General features: G+C 35.6%; 3 protein-coding genes across 4 annotated transcripts; all 3 read right to left on the bottom strand.

Annotated features, from left to right (window-relative positions):
* Window positions 1–646: 646 nt before the first annotated feature.
* LOC142518629 (SH2 domain-containing protein B-like) lies at window positions 647–8,756 on the bottom strand. 2 transcript variants are annotated; one of them, XR_012813603.1, is made up of 12 exons: window positions 8,325–8,756; window positions 7,471–7,665; window positions 6,430–6,639; window positions 6,267–6,356; window positions 5,694–5,771; window positions 5,441–5,605; window positions 4,590–4,961; window positions 3,667–3,938; window positions 2,499–2,658; window positions 1,615–1,807; window positions 1,167–1,238; window positions 647–1,032 (listed from the first exon to the last, which is right to left on the bottom strand). XR_012813603.1 is itself a non-coding variant. In XM_075621422.1 (12 exons), the coding sequence occupies exons 1-12, from the start codon at window positions 8,490–8,492 to the stop codon at window positions 1,014–1,016; spliced, it is 2,151 nt and encodes a 716-aa protein (XP_075477537.1). In that variant the 5' UTR covers window positions 8,493–8,754; the 3' UTR covers window positions 647–1,013. The 2 variants fall into 2 exon arrangements, 1 of the variants encoding a protein (XP_075477537.1); XM_075621422.1 differs by having other exon boundaries at window positions 1,615–1,964; window positions 8,325–8,754.
* A 1,020-nt stretch (window positions 8,757–9,776) lies between these two features.
* LOC142519353 (peptide methionine sulfoxide reductase B1, chloroplastic-like) lies at window positions 9,777–12,076 on the bottom strand. The gene is made up of 5 exons (XM_075622342.1): window positions 11,796–12,076; window positions 10,917–11,028; window positions 10,393–10,458; window positions 10,099–10,296; window positions 9,777–10,029 (listed from the first exon to the last, which is right to left on the bottom strand). The coding sequence occupies exons 1-5, from the start codon at window positions 11,992–11,994 to the stop codon at window positions 10,002–10,004; spliced, it is 603 nt and encodes a 200-aa protein (XP_075478457.1). The 5' UTR covers window positions 11,995–12,076; the 3' UTR covers window positions 9,777–10,001.
* Window positions 12,077–12,786: 710 nt separating this feature from the next.
* Window positions 12,787–15,092, bottom strand: LOC142518667 (uncharacterized). The gene is made up of 4 exons (XM_075621463.1): window positions 14,619–15,092; window positions 13,640–14,229; window positions 13,036–13,551; window positions 12,787–12,952 (listed from the first exon to the last, which is right to left on the bottom strand). Exons 1-4 carry the CDS (start codon window positions 14,902–14,904, stop codon window positions 12,821–12,823), a joined length of 1,524 nt encoding a protein of 507 aa, XP_075477578.1. The 5' UTR covers window positions 14,905–15,092; the 3' UTR covers window positions 12,787–12,820.
* Window positions 15,093–15,454: the final 362 nt, after the last annotated feature.

The raw sequence follows: 15,454 nt of genomic DNA, 5'->3' as shown, positions 1-15,454 counted from the left end.
GAAATTTTTTTTCTCTAAAAAAATTGAGATATTGTTTATGCAGTTTTAACAAACTTAAATCATCTAGGTCTCTCTCACACTCACACTCACACTCACACTCACACGCACGCTAAATGTGCAAGATTTAGTGGGATTTTAAATTTTATTAATGACATTATGAGATTTTTTTAAAAAATAATTAAGAGCTGATCCTTCCTTGCCCATCCTCCTATTATTAATAATAAAATTCTTAAAGGTGATTTATTTAATGTTTGTTTGAAAGAATCATGTGAAGATTTGAATGTCTCCTAAGGGTTAGGACCAGCTGTCCTTATACTTTATCAAACCAGCTGGATCTCTCCTTTTCACATAGATATCTATATAAGGTTGTCAATTTCAAACTGCCCATATTATTGGACTCCTTTAATTAAGACTGGCCATATTGCTCTATTTTTTAGGGTGTTTCTCTGGACCCGTCGGGTCCATTTCCAAGTTTGCCTCAACATTTAGCCCAGAAAACCAAAAATGACAAACTCAGTCTACCAGTCTGATTTGGTATTTCATTAATTGAATGAAAGGATAAATATCAAATCTTAAGTTTTCATGTCATAATCCAATGATGATTTTGTTTTGCTCTACAGATAGATAATAAACGAAAGCATCATCATAACAAGCCATTAAACAAAATAATTAATATGTTTTTAACTGTGAAAATAACATTCTTTTTTACCAAAAAAAAAAAAAGGTATTGTAAGAGGATTTGGTGGGCAGCGTTTTCTCGCTATCTACTCTTAGTAACTCACAAGGATCAGTCGCTTGTGCATGCTTCATTTCAGTCACTCGGTCCAATCCTTCCACCAACTGTATACAATTTGATATACATATATATAATGGCAGAATACTGAGGATTTAGGAATAGAAATTATGCGAGCTTATATGCACACTGATAAACGACCCTTCTGGTGCAAGCAAGACGACCTCGTTTGTCCGATGAAATCTTGAGACTAGATGATTATGGATTGAATCTTGAGTACCTAATGAACTCTTCGTACCCTGCAAAATGTTGACAGATCATTCACAGACCAGTGGTAGGTACAAAGTTTTGAGGCTAACAAATTAGTTCCACCACTAAATTCATAAAAATTATTCAAACTTAGAAAAAATGGGGATAAATCTAGGCTTCGTACCTTGCCAATCGCGACAGCATAGGCTCTCGAAGTAGCATATTTTGCAGTGGCTGCATTTCTTCCAAGGAAGAACTATAAAAGACGTAAGCCAGATTACATTATCGGTTGACATAAAAAGTATTCTCGCAAAGACAATTAATCGACAGTGTCCTGTTGGATAAATGAGTAGAAAAAAGTACAGGACTCGGAAGGATTTCTTCTTCACTCGAGCCACTACAACCAGGTCTATTTCTCAAATTGTCAAGAAAGGAATATCAGCCCATTGACCATTCTTTTATTATTATCTTTAAAGTGTATAGAGTTTAAGGTAAACTCACTGAGTCGATGATGAGAACACACAAGGATGAAAAATTTCCCTTGATAACAATGTCATTTTCTTTAGAAACGTCTAAACGCATACTATCCTCATTGTGACTAGGATTGAAACAGCAGGAGAAGAAAATAAAACCTGTGCATAGAATCCAGGGATAGCAGACTGTGGTGAATAGTGTGGTCAATACCAACATATGTCACGACCAGATTCCCAGCATCTGGATGAGGCCAGCTTCTTGATGTAGGGAACCGCAGAACAAATGTTCCAGGATCTTGAAGACCTCCTTGGCAATGAAGCGTAAATTCTGCATCTTCCTTTGAAATGAATCCTTCGATCCACAACGGGGACAATGAATCCCACATCACCGTCAGCACTTTTTTCGACAGATTAAAAGCTACTGGGTATAGCCAATACCACATTCTCTCAAAATTTTCTAGCGAAACAAAGTCTCGGCAGTCGGCTATTCTCCTAAGACACTCCAAGTCCTGTAAATTTATTATTTCCCCCACAGTTAGTGCTAGAAACTTATTTTTTACATGTAGACTAGAAAACGAGGTAATGCTATCAGAGAAGGAAGGTTTAAGTATAGAGGTAATGAAATATCAGTTCTCCGGCACTCAAGATGTAAAACAAAGGAGTTCGATAATCACCACAATAATTCATTTTTATTATTGAAATTCACAAAAAGTCTGCAATGGCTATCTATGTCTTTTTAATTTGGCTGGTAACCAAAAAAGGAAGAAAGGAAGGAATCATAGGAGCAGCAAAGACAATTGGTGACATGGTTTTAAATTAAGAAGCTTGTTTGCAAATTAAGAATAAAATAAATTTTCACACATAAAGTTACATATCATATAATCTATTGAAATGTTCACAATGCACATGAATACATCATTATACATTTTCCTCTATGTATCCTTGAAGGCTACGCCCATACGCATCTTAAATATGAAACAGGCTGTTTCCCATAGGCCATAGATAAAACTAAGTGTGATAATATATAAAGTGTGTATGTGCACCTGATCTGTCAAAGAACGAGCAGAGCGGGATATCTTCATGAAGTGTTTGTTCATTCTGAGAACCAAAGTTTCCCAAGGAACACGGTCATTGTTTCCTGATATCGAAGTCCAAGCTTGTTTTCCTTCATCCAACAGTCTCTTTGCCATTACAATTTGAGGCCTGAAATCATAAATTTCATTAACAGAAAACAAGACTTAATAGCAGAACGTACACAAGATGAGTGACATATTATGGTGGGTTTGGGAAATTATGAAAATGAGCAAACAGCATAGAGAAGAGCAATTTGATTGCCATCCACCTAGTTTCAATCTCCCACAGACAATTATCAAAAAAAATAAAATTCATTCCCATGGCATTTATCTAGGAGGGTAATGCAAATTTTAATACACGGTATAGATGGGTAAAGTCAGAGAGAAAATCTTGTATACAAACACATAAGAGAAGAAGCCTGGCGTATAGTTTCATTGAGCAAGATTAGATCCTAGCATGATCAGACTTCATTTCATTCACAGCAGAACAGGTTTCAGCTCAACCAATATCAGATTAAGAAAATATTAATTCCTGGACGCGAACAGTAAGATAAAAAACTTCAAGCAAAAAATAACTCGTGGAATTAATTACCATAAACCTGGAATTCATTTAGCATAGTTCATAATTCTTTTCCATGTGACAATAAGGATATATGAAGATCGCCATAATGTTAACTAACAACAATTGAGTTTTTAGTTACATGTTAAAATGGCATCCACAACAAGGGGATTTTTTCACCAGTCTTGACATGCTTGGTAGGTAGTCAAAAGGCCTAGCCTAATTGGGTAGGTAAAAAGGTCAGGTACTGAGATGAAAAGCCATGGCAAAAAAACAAAACTTGTGGCCAAATTTACTGTTGATGGAGCAGTAGGTTTTTCAGGACTCGGATCCTTGGTTTAGGCCATCCAATGCATACATTTGTAATAATAAACAAATGAGCAAAACTTACTCTCCATGACAATCAATTAGAAAGAAAAAACCTATTTATGAATGTGCAATTTATTACACATACTTTCTACATCCTACAGGTGAATGTCACCTCATCGGTGCTCACACAAGTGTGTACGGTGGATGTGCAACATATCAAAATTACGTGTGTGTGTGTGTGTGTAGAGAGAGAGAGAGAGAATAAATTACCTGTGATGAAAACATCCAGAGTACAGAGAAACCTGATCTGCAAAGTATAACATGTGATCTTCACTAGCTGATGCTGCAATTTCCTTGAGCAGTTGAAATCTATCTGCTGGGCCTCCCATGCAGTATTTGAAGACAATCGTATCTGAAATTGGACTTGAAATGTTGTTAGGATCAGAGTTTGTCGCTTCACTACTCTCAGATGCAGATGAGTTCTGCTGTGCTCCGTTATGACTTTCTGGTTTCATATCCATACTCACATCATAAGCATTGTCCTAAATTCAACATTTTATGGAGAAAAGCTAGTGAGGAGGATATAAAAATTGAGAGCCGTTCATTCAGATAAACTATGAGCTGTACAGTTCACATATAGTTGACAATTCTATATTAAATGGAATCATCATGATGTGTCCATAATACAGATCAATTGCCTAGAGTCAGAGGATAAGAAAGAATAATTTTTGCACGGGTTAGTGGAATAAGAAGACATAAGAACGAGCACCTATTCCCCCCAAGGATGTAAAAACACACAATTAGTGAACAAAATAAGAAAGAAAAGAACGACAATAATGTCAGTACTAGACTAGCAAAAAACAGAACTCATCAGTAATTATACAAGATGCCACTGCAACATATAATTTTCTTATTTTTTCCTAAAAGAACATAAATCAGATAGGTTTATTGTAGAGCTTACATCAGATGAGCAGGAGCTACATTTCTCTTTTAACTTATTTTTCTTTAATTCATTGGTCTATTAGAATAATCAATCAGTCATGCGCTGCATATCCATTTATCATCCTATGGCTAAATGCACATCCATTTCGAAATTCCTATTATCGTGAAATAATATGTTACTCAAAATAGTTAAAATTCTGTCTGAACTCTTACACACAATACCAATAGAGAGAGAATGGTGCAACACCAACCTCATTTCTAATTGAAGCATGAGAATCGATTTCCTTGCTAGATTGCTGTACTGGGAAATATTCTTCTTGTGCTGCAAATGGTTTATCATGACCTAACTTTATTCGTTTAGATGAAGGACTAGGTTTGGCTTGACGTATAATAGTTGAAATATGTTCCGCGGATCCATCATCGAGATCAGAGGATTCACATCCATTAATATAATAAGTTTTATTGGATGATGCCTTTCTCCATGACAGCGAAGCCGTCGGTGTATTCCGATAACGTGAAACACAATGTATTGGAAGGGTGAGGGCCTCAAGAAAAGGATATCTTCCCAATTTTGGAATGTCAAACCTAATGCGGAATAGTCTATTCTCGCACTTTGATGAGAGCTGAAATAGAAAGACATAATTAAGTAAGCAATTTATTAATGTAATTATTAATCACTGACTTTTCACCAGTTGTTTTACCAATAAAATCTACACAAAGTTTGTCTTCCTAATTGTATATTTGAACAAAAATATTTCCACGAACTTATGAGTGGAAAGCGATTAATGTAAGAAGCCTGAAATCATACATGTTTGATTATTACTAGAACCGAGGCACACTCAAGGCATTTCAAAGTTGGAGAATTTACACCTACTACAACTGATAAAATTATTGTATGTTGTATCATCTACTCTCTATACACTACATAGTATCTCAAATGTGGAAGGCAGTACAAAGTTTAGGCTCCACCATAACTGACCGACCACCATTGAGAATGACTTCCACCATATAAATTAAATTAAATAACACAGTGACACGATATGCAACCTCCTTGGTAACTTGGAAAATGGACATGGGAGAAAGCAACAGATGCGATGCATACCTGAGATATCTTGAGTTTAAAAGAAGCACGCCCATTGATGAGTTTGCATGGTCTATCAGGAGAAGCAAATTCAATCCCATCATAACTTATAAGAAGGGGAGGTTCGCCATCGTTGGTGTTCTCAACAGGAGCCCCATTGTCAGCATACAAGAGGGAAGCAACGACCTGGTGAACAGATTAAGATTCTCTCAAGTACCATATAAAGGATAGAATGTTGGTAACAAAAAGCATAAAGAAAATTGGATGTTAAAACCTCCAGTTCTTTGTTCACAGAACAACCAAATGCATCCAACAATACAATATCCAAAGAAAATATCCTGCGACATGATGCCTGCTCTCCACAACAAGCGAAAAATGGGTTAGAATGATGACAGCGAGAATCTCAAGATCTATACAGAGATAACTAAGGAATTCACTGTTTGCATGCAGAAAGATATAAAGTCCAGCAAATGAGATAAAACTTAATATAAGGAGCCAAGAGTGCAATTACAAAGATGAAAATTCAGTAACATAAATAGGAGTCGGACAAGCTCAAGTTTCCTACACAAAGTTTTTGAGTGAATGATCATTCAAAACTCTCGAAAATCTAATTATGTGAGAATTATACAACAGGAATAAAAGGTAAATTATAGAGATTGCAAATTTTTTCGAAGGCAGCATCCATCAACACATTTAGTCGACAAATAATATAGTGTTACAATTTTGTGCATCTAAATGTCAATTCAACATGTTTTCAGATAGAAGTCACCTTATAATAGTGATATACAAAGAAATGTCAACATGAATCTGCAAAAAACTTAAGCCAAGGGTAATATAAATGTTTAACCTTTCCACCTACAATGCTCCACGCACCATCAATGTCTTCTTCAATCTCAGATGGAATTGAATGATCCATAGACAGTCGCAGTGGACAATCCTGTGCCAGGGAGTAAAAGGTCACCAAAAACAGGGGACAGAATAACTTTTTTTTAAAAAAACCCAGAACAAACCTTCAGAAAGTGCTCTTTGATGGTTGATGCCGGAAATGAGACGTCCATCCCATAAACATAACCATTAAATGTATCCTCATTTCCATTAGGACATGTCAAAAATATTCCTCTCAAAGCATCTGCGAGCAAGTCTTTGTTAATTGTGCATGGCAAAGATTTCTCTCCCACAATCTCCCCATCAATGTGAAGCCGCACAAAATCTTGTAACACCTGCAAAATGAATTTATGCTGAGAGTTTTACCACAATAGATATAAACAACTTATGAAGATTTAAGAAACAAACAAATAGGAAAAGGGGGCAAATAATTGATAAAAATATATCTGGGTCTTACTTCAAATGATGAGTTAGCTGTTTCCAGCAATCTACTTTCATCTGTTCTCTAGCTTAACATCTTAACCAATCGTAAATGATATTATTTATGTATATATGTTACATCATCAGATCAATAGGTCAGATCATTTCTATAAAAATGGTGTGAGAGCCTATGCAAATTGTTAATTGGACATCTGTCAATTCAAAAATAAAAAACTTTATATAGGAAGAAATTTTATTGAAGGATGTGGAAAGCAAGGATTTTCACATCACACGATTTAATATTTAGTATGTGTGTGTCTACAAAAGTGCCAAGTGAATAAATTAGAGATAAAAAATGGCATGGCGAAATGAACATCAATCATGGTTCAAACAAATCACTCAATGATGGTGCTCAAGATACACTCAATATGCACAACTCCATGTCCCAGTGACCATTCTTCTAAGTCGCATTGCAATTGCTACAATCTTCACTGTTTCTGTACAGGATTACCTGTTATTCACAGGAGAAGCCGTCCTTGGCTCAAATTATAGCCACTAGACAAATAGTTCAGTAGGTTTAGATGATTCAAACTTACAAGAATCCAACATATTGCATTACACTGAGAACGAACACCAATTTCATAAACTAGACATTTCTCAGTTATAAGGTTAATGGATGAAATTACAAAATTCTGAAATATTTTGGTCAAGTTTGAAAATGTGTTATTTACTGGAAATTTCAATACCTCGCATCCAACATGAACCCATCTCTTCAATGAAAAGTCAGTGTTGGAGGTGGCACATGGAACTCCCTTCCATGGAACAGAATTAGCAGGATCCAGACCCCATTGGTGCAGAAAGAGTAATGGAAAGAGCGTCAGCTTCTTCTTCTCATCCAAGCAAAGAAAAGGCCAGCAGCCAGATGTGATATTCTGGGATTTCTGAATAATGCACAAGCAATCAAAGTAAACCACCTGACTTCAATCCTGATTGGGAAAAAATATCCATTTTCCATACTATACAAAAAAAAGTTAATATCTTGGATGACCCATTACAATCTACCATCAAGGAGTTTCGAAGAAAGCTCTTGAGAAGCTGCTTAGCAAATTCAAAGTAAAAAATCAATATTTTTAGCATTATTGGTTAACACTGGTCAAGCATCCGTCTATAATTACAACATCGAAAAAGAAATATCCTCCAAAACCCAATTACCATAATGCGAATAAAGAAATTAAAATTTAGACCTTCTGACTACGATCTTATGAACCCAAGTTAAGAGGGAGTCGACCATGAAAATCCAAGGCGCGAGAACTTGGAAGTCACTATCTACTGACGATGAACAAAACATATTGCTCAAGAAAAACACGAAAAGAAAGAACAAATACAAGATGCACCGAGAACCTCAAGAATTACAGCTTCCTTAAGCTAACTCAGTAACCCTATCGCATTCTGAATATAAAATCAGAGAAACAAATGCGCAAAAACACCTCGCAATGCCCATTAAACAGAAGCAAAGAAACAAGTGGACCCATTTCACACAAATACACTCACCAAATATCAGAAAGGCAGTTAAAGAAAAGGTGAAAGATAGTAAAGATACCTGCTCCAGAATCACAGAGGGGAAGGAAGAACAGATGTTAATGTAAACCCAGAAACAAAGAATGCAACCCCCATTTCCATCTTCCATGTAATCATCTGTTCTAAATTCCACTTTAAGATCTTTCAATAACACATAATTTTTCTCCCCCAACCCACCGTCACCCTTCATCTCCCCCAAACTTTTCTTGATCGCAACAATAGAATACCCCACAGAAATCAAAACCCTTTTCAAACCTCCCAAGATATGCAGATTTCACCGCTTCCAGAACCGTTTGCGCATCCCTCTTCTTGAAGGATTGCAAAGATCCTTGCTTTTTTTCAGTTTCGTGCTTTTTATGTGGGGGAAGTTTTTAGTGAGTGTGACGGCTGTTAATTGACGGTTGGTAGAGTCTTCGGCAGTTCGGCTTCTGGTCTTTCTCCCGCTTTAAAATTTGGCTTCGATTCCCTGTTTTGAGCGTACTATTGAAAGATAAATATTCATATTCAATTATATAAATATTTTTTAAAAAAAAATACATGGAAATTTGTTTAAATATATGTTTTCTTCAAATTAAATAGCCAAGGCATGAGGATATATAATGTAAATTAAATAACCAAGGTATAAGGATCTATAATGTAAACTAATTTAAGAGTAGATCTATTGTGAGACGGTCTCACTAATTCTTTATATGTGAGACGGGTCAACTCTATCGATATTCACAATAAAGTAATATTTTTAGCATAAAAGTAATGCTTTTTCACGAATTATCCAAACAAGATACTCATCTCACAAGATACGATCCGTGAGAACCGTCTCACACAAGTTTTTGGTCTAATTTAATTAAACAAGAGTTGGTTGTTGATTTATATTAAAATAATTTACTATTTAGCTTCATTTTCTGATATATTATTGTGCGGGAACCAAAATATATTTATAAATGAATTGAATGAGCCGTTCGAAAAAATGGGTAGATAATTAATACAAACAATAGCATGTTTTGAAAATAAAAGAAATCTTAAATTTGAGCTTTTTTTTTTTAACTCCTTATGTTGCACCTAGGGTGGGTACGGTACGATATACCGTACCGAAAATATCGGTATGAAATTTTTCCATACCGATACCGGTACCCAAATTTCAGTATACCGCATATTCGGTATATCGAATTTTCGGTTGGAAAAAATTCATACCGGTGACACCGAAAATTTTGTCGGTATACCGACAAATGTTTTCGGTATACCGACATTTTTTCGGTACACCGAACTTAAATTTAAAAAATAATAATAATAAAAAATTAATTTCGGTCGGAAAAAAAAATATTTCATACCGATACCGATACCGAACATTTCGGTACGATACCGATTTTTTCGATAAGTTCGGTATTTTTTTCGGTACGATTTTTCGGTATTTCGATATTTCGGTATTTTTTCTCAACCCTAGTTGCACCATCACAAGAAAGTGAGGAGAATATTCTCAAAAGAAAAAAGAGGAGAAAATATTAACTCACAAAGTTTAGAGTTTGTTCCATTACATCCATCCATATTACATAGAATTTTAAAGAACATCTTTCTAAAAGGTAGGTACAGAATACATGAACATCAACCACCATTTTCAACATGGAGTTCATCTTGTTTATACAATCAACCGCCAGTCGTATAAAGGAACACAACTCATCTATCTTCGGAATCATGCTTCCAACTCCTACTTTGGCTTAAGTTTGAGGGAAACGCTGCAAATACGAAAATGTAAAAGATCAGTCAAAAGCAAGAAAAATGGTGATACAATTATGAGGTCATACCTATTTATACAATAGCGTTTTCCTGTGGGAGGCGGTCCATCATCGAATACATGACCAAGATGAGCGTCACAAGCAGCACATAGAACTTCTTGACGGGGCATGAAAATGATAGACATGTCTAGCTTTGACTTCACATTGTTTCCTAGTGGCTGATAGTAAGAAGGCCATCCAGTTCCACTATCAAATTTAGTTGATGATCTACAAAGTGGTGCAGTAAACTATCAGATAAAGGCAAGGTTGGAGCAAAATAGATAATCAAGAAAAACAACCGTACTTATTCAGGAAAGTACTCACTCAAATAAAGGAGTGTCACAGCAGATGCAGTGATAAGTTCCAGGAGTTTTCGTATTCCAGTACTCACTAAAGACACAAACATCTATAAAACTCATCATATGAACAATGAAAAACTGATTTTGCTGATGATATAAAAAACATCGACGATTAGGTTCACACAGTAATTCTATTTCATAGTGTTCCAATAAAGGAAAATAATATACACCCAAATTGCTCGTACCTCCATTCAGAATCTCATATAAATTCTACCTTCCATAAGCTTTCTGTTTAGGTCTATAAGTTCTCAAGTTTAAATGTTAACATATATCTCCACGACAAATAATAAAACAAAATTACTGAATACATCTCAGTCATCAAGCTAACTACATGGTCATGGTGTTTGAAATGCACAACCCAATATACAACTTCCCTTGCTTAAAAGAACTTGAATTACAAGTGCTTACCAACTTCCACAATTTGACATCACTTGTAAATTGTAAAATGACTAAAAATTAAGGATCAGAACATTTTAAAAGTGCTAGTACCCGGTGAATGCCCTTTCAGTACCCTTCTGCCGAGTAACATAAAATTGTGTCTGGGTTAGTTGCTGTTTCCATTCTTCATCACTGATGGTGCCATAGTTCATGGCTCCTGCCTCTGCACAATAGTTCATGAAACAGACATTAAGTCGTGAAAAAATGGAGAACGAGTTTTAAGCTAGACGACGTTAGGCTAGTAGCAAAATCAACAGCAATTTGCAGCATTGAACGACTAATGTAACATACTAGTTCTGTGACACAGTTATCCCATAAAGTTAATTCATTTTCACAACTAATATTGCTTAAGAGACGAGGTCTTCTCTGCAACTTCAAATGATAAAGAAGGCCCTGGACTGTAAGTGAATTTTATTATATAGATCTAAAAGTAGTGCGCAATCTATTGCTAGCCTGAAATGTTATTTCTGATCATGCTCGTAGAAATGCTGACATGTACCAAAATTTAAACGTACACATGCACCTAACAATTTTCAAATCCATCCAATTACTTCAACTTAGTAATGCACAAAAAATACATCAGAAGAAAGCATTAAATCCATCGATTCTTGAGAGTAGCCGCGGCCTCAGAAGTTTGGTTGGATTGAAGGTCAAAAACACCTTTTTTATATCTTTTTTTGTTAAAAGAAATTAATCAAATGTTTGAACTCGGGTTGTAGCTAAAACCATGAAACCATGTATCAGTATGACCCATCCAATTCTACTTTCTTACCTGTTTCCTTTCCCCCCTTTATGTGACGTGGGAGGTAGTAAAAACATCATTCAAATCAAATCACAAAATTTTCCAAATACGCAGCATAAAAACAACTATACAAGTAAAAATTAACATCCAAAGATCAATAAAAATTTTGAAAGCAACTGGAAAGATACCTTGAGCGGTGTCCTTCCGCTGCGAAGAAGATGAAGAGCCCATAGCAGAAACCGAAAAAGACGGGCTGTGCCTGAATTCGTTTACAGTTTTTCCACCAAAAGCTACAGAAATCTGACGTTTACTGCTAAAACCCAAATGGGAATTCGTTGAAAAATATGTCAAACTAATACTGCATTGATTAACGCAGAAAGATGCCATGAGTGATTTGACAATTCGGAAATTTTATAAATATTTTTTGATTTTATGGATAATACGCGAATTGTTAGCTAAAATTCATACATTCTTTGTATTTTCTAGCCGCACGATCAACAAGGACTTTCTTGGTTATTTTGACCAGAAGATTTTAACTGGTTCAAATTCCTTAATGCCAGAATGTTCCTTTGTCACATCAGTTTTAAATTTTCGATCGAAAATTTATATACAAGTTTTTTTTTTCGATTTTCTCTAGTTTACTTTTCTTATTTTTTATAATATATTTTTAAATATAAACAAATATGTTATATTTTTTAATAAATTAAGTAAGAATAAAGTAGAAAAATTGTTTTGTAAATTTTTCTTTTCAAATGACTTTTTTTTTCATCCGAATAAGACTGACAATGGGTCTCATGGCGCGTTTAACTTCCGTCAATTTTTATTGTTTATAGTCTCTAAACATTTTAACTCCAATTGTTTAAAACTGGAGTCAAACGATGGATGAGACAAAAACGTGGAGTCTTCGTTCTTTATACTAGAAATAATATGGTAACAGAAAAATAAAACTTGATCATTCATTATGTTGAAGATATGAAAGTAATGAAAAATATTTTGTAAGGAAAGCAAATGAAAAAGAATTAAGAGTGTGTTTTGGGGAGGAAAATCCATCCCGAGAGACTAAAACCAACTAAACCTAAAATCTCATTGTCCTCCACATAACTAAATGAGTAGCCTCAAAGAAAAACAAAAGAAATCCTGTCCATGACGCATGAAAACCTTATTACATGGTAGGAACTAGGAACGCTTGTATTGAAATACTTGTTCAGAATTGTCAACATTTTTTAGGTACAATTATGTCGAAGTTGCTAACAGTCCACTCTGCCATGACATTCGCGCTGACATATATCTCAGTTCCTAAATCAACAGATGGCCAGTGTCTCTCCACGGGTTTCGTGCCAGCTTCCTGCGAGAAAATGATCCCCCTTATAACCATTATCATGCTGAAAAGGAATACAAGTTAGAGAATTGTAACATAGAGTAGCATACCTGATAAAAGTAAAGATTCTGAGAGAGCCTTCCGACATCAAGTTCCCAAGTTCTTGGATCTCCAACCCAACCTTCACCTTTCTTCGTGGGATACCCGTATTCTCCCCACACGGGATGAGGTAATATCTGCAAAATTTCTTGAGGCTGTGGATTGCTGTATGCATCACATAAGTTAAAGGGTTCCTCTAATTCTTCACCATTGCCTGGCGAGCAGTAAACATGGTAAGCATCATAGGGGAAATGTGTCTGATTCGTTCGGTGTACTCGAGTTCCATTAGGAAAGGTGTGGTAAGGGGGACATAGCCTGAGATCTGTTGGTTTGCACCATGGCTCCGTGTCTGGATTTATAATCATTTCGCTGTATCGTGTAACGTCTGAGGTGACATCTCCATCACAAGGGTCACCATTGTTCTTCCAACAGCTACCGATGTCCATCAGGTAGAACTGGCTATTGGGACCTCCACCACTCGTTATATCCAGCGAGAACCTCACTTTGAAATTTGGTGACTTGGGAATCTGAGCAATACATCATCCCAGACAAGTTAGTACTGTTTAGAATTATTATTAATTTATTATAAGAAAAAAATCTGATAAAGAAACTTACGATTTTCGACATTCCTCTGGTCATGTAATGATACCCTCCTGAATATCCTGTTGTAGCATCCGATCTTAAGTACAGCATGAGCCATGGATACTTCGGTGATGTTTTTAATACATGATGAAACTTCCAACTCCCCTTTCCCAACTTTTTCTCCCAAACCACTGAATAATATGAAGTATTTTCCTTAGTTTTTGCTTCTTCAATAGGAACATCTAAATCCCATGTCCCATAGAAACTTCCCTTGAGAGTTCGGTTGCCATGATAATGCTGCACGCTTGTGTAGTCATGGTAGATCCGTGGCATGTTCATGCAGCCTTCTCCAAAGCATGGAAACCGAGATTCGGGTGGGAATGGTTTCGATTTCTTACCGTTTTCGGGACATTTAGCAGCCCATGTGTCCATATTGCCACTCTTGAGCATAAGCATCCAGAATTGCCACGGCCCGGGGTTGTCTTCGACTTGGCATTTGTAGCCCAAGTATCTCTCTTTCCAAGCCGCATATTCATCCACGGTTATGTCATTCAAACCATAGCTACCTGCATCTGCTATTCCTAACTTGTTGCTTTTCTCTGTCACCCTGTGTGCCAACTTGGCTGCAAAAAATGTAGTGCCGATTTATGGTTTGCACATAGCTCATATATCTTTATCAAGATCCAAGAATATCGCTAAAAAATTTAAAATTTATCTTTGGGTAAATTATAATCTTCCGTGAATCTCGGTTTAATTATCACATAAACACCTTCTGAAGTTTGAAGGATTACGACCAAATTCACCAGTACTGATTGGTTAATTAAAACAAATATTAAAATCCATTTCAAATATAAAAACCAAAAACTGAAAAGGCCAAATATTTTGTCTCTGTTCATCTCATTTCATTTATTCATATTGACGAACCATCTATACCGTAAAATCGATTTGCTACGGTTTGGAAAAGACATAGCTTAGCACAACAAACAAGAAACAAAGAGAGGAAAAAACATACTGTATGCTTTAGAATTATGTACAATATCAAAGCAATCCGCGTGCCTTGGACTTCCCATATCTTCAGTCTCATTATGGACTTCATTGCATTGACTCCATGCTTCAATGGCTACTCTAAGATTATCCCTTCTCATCCCAGGATCGCCGATTGCTGATACATAATCCTCATGTGCATATACAAATGATCCAAACAACAAAAAAACAACCAAAATACGGGAAAATACCCACTCCATCATCTTCATATTTCGTGGTTTCAAGAGTTTCATAGACTGATATGATGAAATCATAATGCTTATCAGGTTGTTAATAATCGCTTTCTGTATCTATATATATTGATCAAGTTCGTTGTGCTATCATGACTGATATCTTTAAATCTGGGATTTTTATCCATAATTTGAATACCTAATCCTTATTTGTCCACAATAAGCTGAATCTGTTTCATATTTTGTTGAAGAAAGAAACAATCTTAAACACTGCTAACTTGGAAGGGAAACAACTAAAAAAGATTGTGTAAATCGTAGTTTGCGTACCTAACATGTGTGCGATTACATATACAATAAGTGACAACGATATTATTATTATTATTCAGTAAATAAATATATATTGCTTAATCAAACAAACGTGTAGGTCTCTTGTGAGACGGTCTCACGAAGTTTTATCTGTGAGACGGTCTCACGAAGTTTTATCTGTGAGACGAGTCAACCCTACCGATATTCCCAATAAAAATTAATACTTTTAGCATTAAAAGTAATAATTTTCATAAATGACCCAAACAAGACATCTGTCTCACAAAATACAACATGTGAGACCGTCTCACACAAGTTTTTGCCTCAAACA

This window comes from Primulina tabacum, chromosome 11 (genome assembly GCF_025594145.1).
Source record: "Primulina tabacum isolate GXHZ01 chromosome 11, ASM2559414v2, whole genome shotgun sequence".
NCBI classification, from domain to species: Eukaryota; Viridiplantae; Streptophyta; class Magnoliopsida; order Lamiales; family Gesneriaceae; genus Primulina; species Primulina tabacum.
Note: the sequence above shows the minus strand (reverse complement) of the source record. Positions and strands in the feature narration are given on the sequence as shown.

What these genes read in the sequence shown, in the direction of transcription:
- LOC142518667 (XM_075621463.1), bottom strand. Translation starts at nt 14,904, where the DNA reads ATGATTTCATCATATCAGTCTATGAAACTCTTGAAACCACGAAATATG. An exon ending in CCAGAGGAATGTCGAAAATC is followed by an intron (nt 13,552 to 13,639) that starts GTAAGTTTCTTT and finishes TGTATTGCTCAG; the next exon opens with ATTCCCAAGTCACCAAATTT. An exon ending in AGAATCTTTACTTTTATCAG is followed by an intron (nt 12,953 to 13,035) that starts GTATGCTACTCT and finishes ATTTTCTCGCAG; the next exon opens with GAAGCTGGCACGAAACCCGT.
- LOC142519353 (XM_075622342.1), bottom strand. Translation starts at nt 11,994, where the DNA reads ATGGCATCTTTCTGCGTTAATCAATGCAGTATTAGTTTGACATATTTT. An exon ending in TGTGACACTCCTTTATTTGA is followed by an intron (nt 10,297 to 10,392) that starts GTGAGTACTTTC and finishes ACCACTTTGTAG; the next exon opens with ATCATCAACTAAATTTGATA. An exon ending in AAACGCTATTGTATAAATAG is followed by an intron (nt 10,030 to 10,098) that starts GTATGACCTCAT and finishes TCGTATTTGCAG; the next exon opens with CGTTTCCCTCAAACTTAAGC.
- LOC142518629 (XM_075621422.1), bottom strand. Translation starts at nt 8,492, where the DNA reads ATGAAGGGTGACGGTGGGTTGGGGGAGAAAAATTATGTGTTATTGAAA. An exon ending in CCTCTGTGATTCTGGAGCAG is followed by an intron (nt 7,666 to 8,324) that starts GTATCTTTACTA and finishes TGCATTATTCAG; the next exon opens with AAATCCCAGAATATCACATC. An exon ending in TCAAAGAGCACTTTCTGAAG is followed by an intron (nt 6,357 to 6,429) that starts GTTTGTTCTGGG and finishes TCCCTGGCACAG; the next exon opens with GATTGTCCACTGCGACTGTC.